At 35.3% G+C, this 13,079-nt stretch overlaps 1 protein-coding gene across 2 annotated transcripts in view; it reads right to left on the reverse strand.

The window, feature by feature from the left end:
* Positions 1-1,357: 1,357 nt before the first annotated feature.
* COPS2 (COP9 signalosome subunit 2) overlaps positions 1,358-13,079 on the reverse strand; it is a 30,765-nt gene continuing 19,043 nt past the window's right edge. Inside the window, exons 5-13 of one of the 2 annotated variants that reach the window (XM_004709421.2) lie at positions 10,685-10,774; positions 10,480-10,557; positions 8,990-9,164; positions 8,348-8,526; positions 8,199-8,251; positions 5,676-5,773; positions 4,283-4,365; positions 4,005-4,063; positions 1,358-3,399 (exon numbers count right to left, since the gene is read on the reverse strand). In XM_004709421.2, coding sequence (XP_004709478.1) covers positions 3,255-3,399; positions 4,005-4,063; positions 4,283-4,365; positions 5,676-5,773; positions 8,199-8,251; positions 8,348-8,526; positions 8,990-9,164; positions 10,480-10,557; positions 10,685-10,774 — 960 coding nt within the window. In that variant the 3' untranslated portion in view covers positions 1,358-3,254. Of the gene's footprint in view, positions 3,400-4,004; positions 4,064-4,282; positions 4,366-5,675; positions 5,774-8,198; positions 8,252-8,347; positions 8,527-8,989; positions 9,165-10,479; positions 10,558-10,684; positions 10,796-13,079 lie in introns of both variants that reach the window. The other variant, XM_004709420.2, reaches the window with a different exon arrangement.

Genomic DNA, 13,079 nt, shown 5'->3' on the forward strand with positions numbered 1-13,079 from the left:
CTTAAGTATCACTTTAAAACTGAATGAAAATGTCTCAGGTTTATTTAAAATAGCAACTATAAGGATCACAATAAACAAAAGATCATGATAAACAAACAACCTTGGTAAATAATGGATCTGACCCACTCAAAAGAGGTAAGAGGAATCCACTAACCAGTGGTTCTCAACCTACCTACTGTGGCGACCCTTTATAATACAATTTCTGTGTTATGTTGACCCAAGTATAAAACGATTTTTGTTGTTACTTCATAACTGTAATTTTGCTAGTTATTAATGGGGCGACCCCTGTGGAAAGGTCATTCGACCCCCAAAGGGGTGGCGACCCATAGGTCGCAAACACCTTTGTCTTAAGGACTGATCTAATTCATGTTTTAGATCAACATAGTCTGTTCCGTATGCTGATTGTATGCCCTCACTCCAATCCCAAAAGAACTGTATTTGCCAGTTCTCTTTAACACAAAAATCCTAACGATTATTAAGAAGAATAGGTTTCTTTTCTACTGTCACATATCGTAGATATCAAGAATAGCTACTTTTCTGTCTCAGACAAATTTTACTGTAAAGTAACAAGGAATACGGTGCCACCAAAGTAGCCTCATTAACTACATTCGCCATGTGAAACCAACTTCTCAGAAGTCTTAAGAAGATGCACTAGTAACCTTGTTCATTATGACTTGGAAAGGGTTCAGGTCATGAAAGCAAGACTTAAGTGTACACAAGCAATCACATACACAACATGATGGGGGCTTCCAAAATGAGACAAATAATGGAAGTTTTCCCACCAACTTTTTGAAGTCCCATCGTATACGCCTGTTAAGAATTTGCCATTCAGTTTTCCACTTCACTTGAATTTTACTTTGATAAGCCATTGCTGAGTCAAATTTCAACCCTACCTGAATCAATGCACAGAAGTGCACACGTGCATGCACATGCACACCCTCCAAGTGGGAAGATGCCTTAGTCTGACTGTTAAAGAGCCTGTTTCCATGAACAGACATGGCAAATGAATGAAAAACCCAAACCAAAAACCCTGTATTTGGGGAATAGGATATTGCACAAAAACCCTCTGTTGACATACACACAAATACAAGTAAATAGAAATTATGGTATAGCTAGACACTGTTAGATGTAGCTCAATCTTCCACAGAACACCAAGTACACACTTTCCCTGTAACGCCTGGAAGGTGCATTCCTGCGCACAGCCAAGATACCTCAGGGAGCTCGGCACTGTCGGGTTGGAAGGCCAGAGCTGAACTGCACCATTCAGATTCCCTGCCTTCTAATCCCATCAACTCAAAGTCGGCAGGATTTGCTTCCCATGTCACCACATGCATACATATTTAAATATAGGCACAGATACTTGTCATTTTTATTTGAGTAACAAAGTCTCCAAGTTATACTGAAAAATAAATCCTAATATCACTCCTGTAAAAAAAATTAGCACACTTTTCACAAATGATTTATGTAAAACAAGAAAATACACATACTTTTATATCTCACTTTTTTATTCCCTACCCGACATTGTGTCTTTCACTTTCATTTTTCTACAATTTTCAACATGTACCTGTATTTAATACTGCCTTAATCTGCTAAAGACATTAACTGATTACTTTCCTAAATCTAAGGGTTATATACTTTTAGTATAAATATATATCACATTTTCGTAAAATTTTGACAAAACCAAATAAGCATGCCTTATTTTAAGTCCATGCTCTTCCCACTGCTTATAAAATCTAATTTAATGGTCAAAAATTCTTGGTTTGCACCCTTCAATTACCAGTCTTCTCTGTAACTGCCACTCACTTTTTACATAATAACGAGCAAATAGAAAAACCAAAAGAATTCTCTTAATCTTCTTTCCATTTTGATGGCTATAAAATAATGACCTTTTAAAAATGAAACAAACATATCCAAATCTCAATACATTCAAATGAGCTGAGTGTCTTTAAGGAAGGTCACAGTCCATTCTTTTAACGAGGGCACCACTGCGAGGCGGATTACCTTCCCCACTCTTTTGGAATTGCCGTCAGAGCTGGCTGCACTTCTACGATTGCCTCACGTACAGATTTAATTTTTAGAAACTGCAATCGGTCATTGGTGGCGAACAATGTTGCCTAAGTACAATCAAGACTGGATGCCTGGCAATACTTTTGCTTTTTATGTGATCATAAAGTCAATAGTACATATGATTCAGATTAGCTCTGAATGCAATTCTAAAAGAAGGAAATCCAAAGGTTGTGGGCAGTGGTAGATTGCTGGAGTTACACTTAACTTTCCAGCATGATCAGTACACAGAATAACATTCATTTAGCTGTCTACGTTCTCAAATATTTGTTTATATGAATATTCTGGTAGTTAGAATTTAATCCTTTAAAAAGGAATACCATTCTTCAAAAAAAAAAAAGGAAAAAAAGATTCCTTTAAAGCGTCACTATCAAAGTCAACACTATGCAAATGTTTTGTTAGAAACTAGTTCTCCTTGATCAAGAAAGGCTATTTAGAAAAACCTAAAAGCAAACAAGCAACTTATCTGCCCTCAGGTTTTTTTCCCTCCTTTTAAAATCATCAACAGAAGATAAAATAACTTGAAATTTCTAAGGTACTAAAAACAAAACAAGCCCAATGTAATAAAAACACATCAAGAACCAAACTACAATTTCTGAGCTGCACTGTTTATTTCGCTGCTTGAAACCTAAGTGACAGTATGCCACTATAATTACGGGGTTTCGTCTAAACCTTTACTACACTGCAGGTACAGAAATATGTGGACACATTTTTGGAGAATTGACATTTTGCAAAATGCAGCAGACATTTTAATTTATACATGAGAAAAGGAAGTGTTCAAAAGGGTATGCATTTCAAGTTATTGCAGGTTATCTGTGAGAGAATTTCTGCAGGTAAAACATGTTTTAATTTAACCAACAGTAGCGTGTCAGTGTATTTAAAATCATGACAAAAATCTTCTCTCTGGTCATGTTGCCCACGACAAATTACTATGATGTTGAATGTTTAGGGCAAGATGTCAATACAGCATAAATCCCATGGCATTTTGGTTTTCTTCTGGAGATTAAAGCTGTTTTTCTTGGGATAAATGCAGCAGCAAAACACAAACCAGTTGATCAAAAAAGCACTTCTGCCATAACTCCAATAATTTTCAGGACACATCAACCGACAGTCGTTTTGCCATTCCCAGTTTTTAAGGATTACATCTCTGCACTGTTGCCTTAAGTACGTCTGTAAAAGCTTGCTCTCCGTTAAGCCAGTTTACTGACTACAGCCTGGTTGAGTGAATTTAGTTGGTTGGTCCATTTATCTAATGCCGTATATCGTGCACCACCCCTCTTCTGATGGTCCAGTTCCAGGAGCTGGTTGACTTGATCAATTCGGCCATGAATAGTGCTGCAAGTAAAGAGAGAAGGCGTGTCTATACTTCACATTCACTCAGCAGATCTTCTGGACCAGTTCTTTAAAAATATTTACAATAATCCAAAATGTCAGTAAATGCAAAAGAAAAAGCTGCTGTCTACACAAATGAATGAGTTCAGTGCTACTTAGAACATTTAAACACTGGGCAAAAACCAGATTTCAACTACCTCTCATCAGTTTCATTAAAAGAATTGGTAAAGACCTACCAACTATCAAGAGCAAAGGCTATTTGTGAAGTTTTTAGAAATAATGTAGTACTTTTAAGAATGATGTAATTGTGCAAGTGTTGTGTATCTAAAAACATAAACAGCACCCATTAAATACTTCTCTAGTTGTATTATGAATCATACACTGAATGACCCATACACTGAGGAAATCTCCATTAAAAAAATCCATTTCAAGCTTTTTCAGAGATGTTTCACATGACCACCCAACTATTGAATACCATTACATACACATACCGCTATCTTATAAGTGCTTTTCATGAACAATCAAGAATTCAAATGCCCCCTTCCTAAGTTTTAATCAAAATATGCTCTCAAACATTTGTGATATAAAAAAAAAGACAAAGTACTTACTTATCCAATATACACTGCACCAGCAAGCTCTCCACGTCAGCTACATCTATGTTTAACTCCTAAGATAAAAGACCCAATATATATAATTTGAGTATATGACATTTTAAGCAGTTCACGATTTTATGTAATTCTTCTGATTTTAAGGTCACTTTCATCACTTAAAAGCAAAACCAGTGAAGAGTTTTTAAACAAGTTCAGTAACACTTTGTAATGACATAAGTACGCTAAATTTATAACTACAAATTATGAATATCATTAAAATGCAATAATATAAATACCTTAGAAATAAAAGGAATATGTATTCTTGTGTAAGGCTTTATTAATTTTATGAGCACTTGTGTTCTGATGTTTCTCAAAAGCTCTGGAAAAAAAGATAAAAAGGAAAATAACACCTGCAGCTTAACATTATGATGTCTTGTACTTCTAAATTATATTCATCAACATCAACTACATTACTATTTATCATCTCAAAGTATATCCTCCTGATTGGCACAGACAAAGGTGTTTCGATCTAAAAACATTCGGGTCTAAAAGAAGTACAGCATGAGCAGAAGCTGTGGCTCCTGTACATTTTTCTTGCTCCCACTTTGCTGACTTGACTCATGCCATGACTCTACCAACAGACCCCGCTGCCCTCTCAATAGTAACACACTCCCCACAGGCCTGTCCATCTTTTAAGGGGCTCTGCTTCACATCAGCGGACTTTCTTCTTCATGCCCTCGCAGTATACCGTCCTCTTATAATACTTCCCCTGACAGGTTTCATCACACAAAAACATTTTCTTAACTAGATTGAATTTAAGGACACGGCTTCTCTGCCCTTTTCTGTATCCACACAATGCAACACAAACTTACAATCCTAGGTTCATGTGGGAACCTTAAAATATCTGTTAAATGAGAGAGGAAGGTGGGGAGAAACAGATAATTATTTCTGAAATATTCTTTGGATCTTCTTGATGTATATGGAACTTATGTATTTGCACACATTGTCTCCACATGCAAACAACGAGTCACACAGCCCAAGAGGCGAGGGCACACGGGAATGCAAGAGTGGCCCCAGAGTGAAGGCACGACTAATTTCCTTCCTATAATATCTTTATGAAAGTAAACAGATGCATAATACATTTATTTTGGCAAACCACTCTTCTCACTAGTTTCTTATACATACTATGTGGGCACACACCTTTTAAGTTGGCAAGTTATATGAGAAAATATAGTAATCCAATAGTACACTATTAAAATTCTCATACACTTATTGGGATAAAATCTTCCCAATGTTAGCATACCTTATCATTGCATCTCAGAGCAGCATGTTCTCAAAGCTTTTGTTGCCTGTCAAAAATAAGCCCTAAGAACTAACTTTGAATTTAAGTACCAATAAGTAGGCAAGAATATCTAAATTGGAGTAAAACGTTAAGAAACAAACACCTTACATAAAATGGGCAGCTATTATGACCTTGGTATTAATAGTGTGAAACTGGCAAATGATTTTCTAAAAAAGTCTCACAATTTTAAGGAGTACACAATGCCATGACACCAATAGGACACATGTCTATGCTTTGCAATAAGAAATAAACAAAACTACCACATTAATGCCCTGCAGTTTCATTAATAAACATTGCTTGATTACGGCAAGGATAGTAATAGAATTCATTCCGCCGAAATAACATACCTTCAATGTGTTCTCTTATGAAGGGGTCATCCATTATGTTGCTGTGATTTGTTTTTAGAATCTTTTCAAATTCAGTAATGTCATTATTCTGATAGGCACTAACAGAAAAAGAACAATATTAAAATTTTCAGGTATTAAAATTTCATATTAAATCAGATAAACCAAAGAACCTATTTCCCAAATTTTATATGCAAAAATCTACATTATATCATAGCTTCTCTAATCTATGAGGAAGAAGTCATGGACATCAGAGCACATTCTTTTACAAATACAACAAATTTCTTCTTAATACTTTTGGCTTTTTGTAAGAAAGAATAAACCTTCTAAACAAAACCTTCTTTTGGGTTTATATACCGCATTTATAATTGCTAATTAAACCATCACAAAATCTTAGTTGCATCAAGGCCTGACAATAATTTAGCAACTATTCACTATTTGATGTTTTCAGATTAAATTGTGCATTTAATCAGTAACTGTTCTTAATGGAAAAAAACAAAACAAAACAACAAACCAAACCCAAGTTCATGCAAATCACTGTCTTGATGAGTTTGGCCATATCTGTTCAATACGAAAGTATAATCTCTCTGAAGGGTAGTAAGAAAATGCAGCTTCCTAATTTTTTCCTTCCAGAAAGCCACCAGCAAACTCCCAAAACCTTTCAAAGGGAGTATTTGATTTTCAAATGTATCTAGCCATACAATCCTACTATGTATCCAGTGGAAATATCAGTGGAAGGAAGTTAGTACCAAATGAGGCACTCACAAAGTAGAGATCGATGGAATCCCCTGTTGCAGAAGGCCAAAGGCTGATTTATGTTTACAATTCTCTCAAGTGTCTAATACCTGCTTTGGGGATCAATTCTGTAATACACTACGGGGACTGCTACAGGTGCTGAGAAGGAAGAAGCCAACCTTCTGGACATGGCACCACTGTCTGCTTTATATGTAAGACATATCATCAGCCACTGCACGCCCTCTGCTGTGCTTCCATCTGCTGGGTCGCAATGTAACTTCATGTTAGGGGCAGGTGATTCAAGTGCTCCAACGGGAATTACTTTCCTCTAGTCTGCTGGCAACTGACTAGGAAGATAAAATTAGGATGCATTACTTTCTTACCTACCCCAGATGAGTTACTGTAATTTACTACAGGAGGGTGTATTCAAATAGTGAAAAACATTTTCACGCACATACATTTTAACTAAGACACACTCTTCTAATACATATGGGGTTTTGTTCTCTTTTTAAATCTTAACAAAATTGTGAAATGCCTTTGGGCTCACTTGGTTGGCCCAAATTTGGCATTAAAATATGTCTGAGTTCTAACACAGAGGCCTCCTTGGAGTAGACACTAAGTCTATACAGATCTGGTACTTTTTAAGTTCTAGTAATCGGTCCTCTTACCCAGTTTAAAATAGCTGACCAACTTAACTTAGATAAACCATTAATGTCCAAGGTGACATTTCCTTTAATATTTAAGAGTTTTAAAAGTTTAAACTACTGGTTAGCATTTATCTTTATAATTTTTTAAAGGATTATGAAGTTAATCTTTAACCCAATGTACATGGAATACTCTGAAATGAAGATGGAGAAGGCACCTTTTGTAACTAAAATCAAATGAACAAACATTAAAAGAGCGAAGAATGTATAAAGAATTGCTTCGTTATTATGGCAATTTAGTTTTTATCCCCCATTCCTAATACTCCTAAAACAACTTGATTCCTCTTTTTATAGCTAAATTAATGTCTCCTTAATTACATATAAAAGCCCAATACCTTATCAAAGTCATAGCCAAATAAAGTAGTAGAGGAGTTTTCGATGGTGGGTCCTTCAATAGCTAACTATTATTACCCACACTTTCTTCCACTCAAGCTTTCAACAAACCTATGTGTTTAACCAGTATAAACACTTTCCCCCTACCGAGTGAGACAATTGTCTGGGGTCAACATTTAAACGGTTTATCATTGAGAAAATATAGAATAAAGAAATACATTTATGCAATAATCTTGTCTTACAGAAAAGGCTTGGCTTATGTGGACCAACTGATAATTTCATTTTGGATTAAGACAGATGCAGGCATAAACACTGTGAAATAATGCTTTGAAACACACACACTACATGCTTCATAAAATTGTGTGACAGCACCGGTTAAAAAAATGACCTTAGAAGATGCAACTTTCATAAACTTTATAATATTTAAAACCAACATATATATTTTAAAAAGGGCAAATTCAGAGTACTAAGTAAGTTTAAGTACCTAGTGATGTAGTGGGTCACACGTGGGCTGCTAATCACAAGGTCAGCAGATAAAAATCACCAGTGGCTCTGCAGGAGAAAGAGGCGGCTTTCTGCTCCCCTAGAGCTTTATACTAAGCAAACTGAGAGGCAGCCCTGGCCTGGCCCAGTGGGCCGCAGAGTTGGAATCAACCCCGTGGCAATGAGTGAGAAGAGTGAGTTTTGAAAATTCCTGTCTTTATGAACTGTTTTAAAGAAATAAATACATCTTAACTGAAATACAAAATCTTACCTTACTAAATTTGTCATTGCTAGAATTTCTGGATCATTTTTGTACGGCTTGGCCTAAACATAGTAAAAAAAAAAGTTTAACTATGTATGTATACCAAAAAATTCACTTTTACAAGGCAGCTAAGAGAAACTGATTAAGAGCAAACATACTTCCTGGGAGTCAAATGGATTGATTCCCGATTTCATTAGCATATTTGCCAAGACCAAATATTTTAAGCAAGTAGTTCGTCTGGGACTTCCTGATTCATCATAGTTCTTGAAGGCTTCAAAAAAATCAGTGTGTGCCTTTTCAAATTCACCTTCTCGCAAGTGCATTTTACCTCCACATTCTGTGAATGTGAGAAAAGATAACATTTTCAATTGTTTATAATAAGACTGTCAACTTTACAAAGATCAAATGAAAAGGTTTCAATGGCTTGTAGTCTTTTACTTTTATAACTTGAAGAGTACTGGCAACAGGGTACATACTTTAATTTTAAAATATTCAAGTTCTTTATTAAATACCAATGAAGAAACTACTAAACAAGCAACTGTAAATCACTGATTGCAGATGGAGCAGAAAACAATTATTCTAAATAGCGCCACACTTCAAGGATGTAAGTTCTGATAATGAACTTCTCATTATTACTAATGACACTAAAATAAATTTCATGAGACAAAAAGCATGACTTTAAAAATCCATTTCCATTATTTTAAAAGTTCACTATCAAGTGTTTTCAAGTCATTCAGTGATATGCAATGACAACCTGGCAGCATCCATTTCGTTGCCCACCCTCTTCAAACCAAACTTGCCTCTGATGACTCCCATGATCAGTGGATGAGGGATGGCAGACTTGATGTGAAGTGACTGTTCATAGAGTGCTTTAAGTTTTTTGTTATTTTTCTGTGCTGTATACATTTGAATTTCCAAAGCGTATATTTCTAATAACTGTGTACCTTTTTTCAGGTCATCTTCGCCATCATCAGTCTAGGAAAGCAGATACTCTAATTAAGATAGAACCTAGAGACAATCATATTTAATAAACTAGCACATAGGCAGATATTAACTAAGAAATCATTTTGTTGCAAATAGTTTGTCACTTAAATGGAAATGAAAATATTTAAAAACAAAACCAAATCTAAGTTGGCCCAATAAAAGTTATTAGCCTACAATAAATATAACACTTTTTGAGTTAGCCCAGGAATCTTAAATTTATAATACTATGAGTGAAAATACACTTCATATTTTATACATGACCTAGCACATTACTTATAAGGTCAGAAAGGAAACCAAATATCCTTTCTATGATCCAGTCGACAGACAAGAAAAAGACAGAAGTTATTTTGTATGTATAATATACTGTAACACTTGTCTTTATGAAGAATACTACCTATCTCTCCAGACATTTATTTATTCAATTTTTAAAAAGTATTTTCTAGATGTCATCCACGTGCTGTCTACTTGGGCTTACTTTGGCGTGATTAAAACTTAAAATTAGCCAAGCTTTCTGAACTCCAAAGTTCATAATCGAGTAAATGACCAATGGTCCACGGCAGTACAGGCCAAGAATGGGTAGTTAAGAAACACTTTATATTATGAGTGGTATTTTATAAGGCAAACCATTAAATCTTAGGTGACTGGAATGATTTCCTCAGCAATCTTTTCCCCAGAGAGATTGACAGGTATGTGTTTAAAATCATAGTGCATGTTTTTGGAAAATTTATAAACTATTAACAGTGTTCCTAGTAAGATTTTAACTAATATCTGATCAAGATAAAAAAAACAAATATAAACCACAGCCCACAGTTAAAAAGCTGAGTTGAGCTGTCCAGTCCTTGAAGCTATTTACATTAAATCTGAAACTCAGTTCCTCGTCACAATAGGCATATTCCACGTGTCTGACAGACACACACACATATATGAACAGTTCTATGGAAAGTGTTGAGAGGTGATTCATATTCAAATGACTTAGCTTTATTATACATGCTTAAAATATCTTTGCCAGATTTTCATATGACATATAACTAGATAAGAGAGGCTTACTCTAAATAAGGATCAACTAGTCAGTTAGTGATACCTGCTCAGTTCACAAAAGTTAAGGACTGAAATTAGAATGAAAACAGAATGAAATGGAATATTCAGGGGAAAACCCCCCCTAGTATTTTAAATAGTAACTTATTATTCCACTCTTATTTTTGAGCTAATGCCTATCAGAAACACCCCTAAGCAATATTTCAAACACAATGATTTCTTGGCCTTCTTATGACACACACAATTTGAAGAAAAAGGAAAGAAATGATACCTGGCAGGACTGGTGTAGTTGGCGTAAAATTTTTTGAAGCTTTCCATATTCCTCTCGCTCTAAGTATAATTTTCCAAGCTGGAAGAGAGTACAATTATTAAAATCAGAAGACCTCAGGAGGAGAAGGTAGGCATCTTTAGGAGTTTAGTTTATTAAGCACTCTCCACTCATTCTTCAAAAGAAAAAAAAAAGGGTAATTTGTTACCTTTGTGTTTGTCTTAAACCATAGTCTATCATTCTTAGCATCTTTCAAAGCTTCCAGTGTTGTTTCATAGAATTCCTGCAGTAAATCCATCTGACATAAAAAATCAGAATTCTATAATTGTAAACAGCAAATTTGTACCTGTTAATAAAGTTAATTTGAGCAAACTAAAAGTGCATCTTTGAACTTTAATACACAAATAAGATACACACTATATGTATCATACTGAATGTTTCTACAGTCCATACAAATCAACAAAACTTAAGCATAATATAGGCGAAAACATGTTCCCCATATAAATTAAAGGGCTATAAATTCTATGCTCTGGTTAAGGGCTTCTCCTTCCCAAAGTAGTAGCTTGTTTTTATGTTAACTTAAGTAAGTGTACAAATAGAGGTAGCTATACTGTTATTATTAATAGTGTTTATCTTATCCATTCACCATTCATTTAGCATCTACCATGTAGCAAACAACAAACAAGCTGCTAAACAACGAGGAACTAGCTCCTTCCCTGAACATTCTTCTACAAATGTAACTGATCAGTGAACTGGACCAATTTTTAAGTGCTGGTATGCTGCTGCACTGTGATGAAGGGGAGCGAAGAGCTCAGCTTTAGTTGTCTCAAACAGAGCCCTGGCGACCTAATTACAAAACGAGTTGCTATCTGTAAGATCTGCATTTTAAACCACAAGCCACTCTGGGGGTGAAAGATGAGGCTTCCCCGTCCAGTGAAGATTTCCAGGCAGTAGTGCTTTGTCCTGACAGGGTTGCTATGAGCTAGAATCCACGCACTGGCACTAGACTTATAGGTGGTGGTGGTGGTTTCTTGTTACCAACTTGCCAAGCTGAGGAACAGTTTTTCACCAAAATCACCCTCTGTGCTGTTTTATGACGCTGCTCCCAAGACTCCCTCTACAGCCCAGGCTCTGGCTTTGCTTGACTACCTTATTCTACACATCTCCACCTCCTGAAACCAGAGGCAAGAGGGCTCCAACCCAGGAAAGTCTGACACGTTCGGGAAAGGCTGCCTATTTACTCTTAACTGCTGATGGCACATTGATTAAGTCCACTTTCAAACCACCCCAAAAAACTTATGTAATATAACTTACAGAATCTACAATCTTTTTTTTTGCTCCTGGTTCTTCTTTATTATTATTACTTTTTAATCATTTTATTAGGGGCTCATACAACTCTTATCACAATCCACACATACATCAATTGTGTCAAGCACATTTGCACATATGTTGCCATCGTCAATCTCAAAACACCCGCTTTCTACTTGAGCCCTTGGTATCAGCTCATTCCCGCCCCTCCCTTCTCACTCCCTCCCAACCCTTAATAATTTATAAATTATTATTATTTTGTCGAGCATCTGCAAATTTTTAAAATCACTTACTTATATAACCACTTAACCACTAGCATAACATTTAAAATTTTGGTATAGAACCAAAAATGTTCTATAACACTTGTTTGTAAATTTTGAAAACATTCTCACATTAAAAAGAAGAAAAAGATCTCCATGATATATAGTTCCAGATTTAGAGTCATTAGGTGGTATGTTCTAACTGCATATGTAGATTTAGCTTCTTCTATTTCCATTATAGATTCTATATATAAAGAACCAATTTACTTACTGCTTCAATAAATAAAAATGTTATCGAGTAGAAACAAGAATAAAAGAGGCCAGTAAGATGAACATTTTTATTAATGAGTATAAAAAGTATTAAATGCTCTGCCAAGTGTTACAGAGAATGTTTGCATTCAAGTATCATAAAGTAAGAAAGTTGAACCTTAGGGCTATGTTGCTGAAAATACGAACAAATAATCGAATTAAAAACAATCTGAAGAAAAATTTCAATATCAATAAAAATAATCATTGCTTTCCTTAATAACAAAACTCTAAAAGAATGAAAACATCATTTCCCCAGCACCAATTTTAGTTTTACTATCCATTCTTCCTTTTATTTATCTCTCTTCTCTAAAAGCATTTATTAAGCACTGAATCATTAATGCTTTCCACTGTAAGCACTGTAATGACTCAGGCGGCTTGCAAACGTAGAGACCGTGCCTGATTTTGCCTAGGCTGCGCGCTATAGCACAAGACTTAACAATTGCCATGGAGGAGCTGGGTTTGGGGTTTTTCATTTACTGAAAAGGGGCAATAGGCTAAATAAATTGGGGACCTAAACCTAAAGAGTAAAGCAAAGAACTGAATCGCCTCAGGCTCTTAATCTAATCAAATTTATAAATGAAGTACGATTCACAGTGTTAAGTATTTAGCGACTCAGAATGGAAGTGATGATGGAGTTTATTACAGGGAACTATGATAGTAGCTATGTAAAATTCTAATATAAACTTGCAAAAATTGTCTGATTATTTCAGCATCGGAATTTATTTA

The sequence above is a fragment of the Echinops telfairi genome, unplaced genomic scaffold (genome assembly GCF_000313985.2).
Source record: "Echinops telfairi isolate 266 unplaced genomic scaffold, ASM31398v2 ScPeMD7_8;HRSCAF=38, whole genome shotgun sequence".
Lineage (NCBI taxonomy): Eukaryota > Metazoa > Chordata > Mammalia > Afrosoricida > Tenrecidae > Echinops > Echinops telfairi.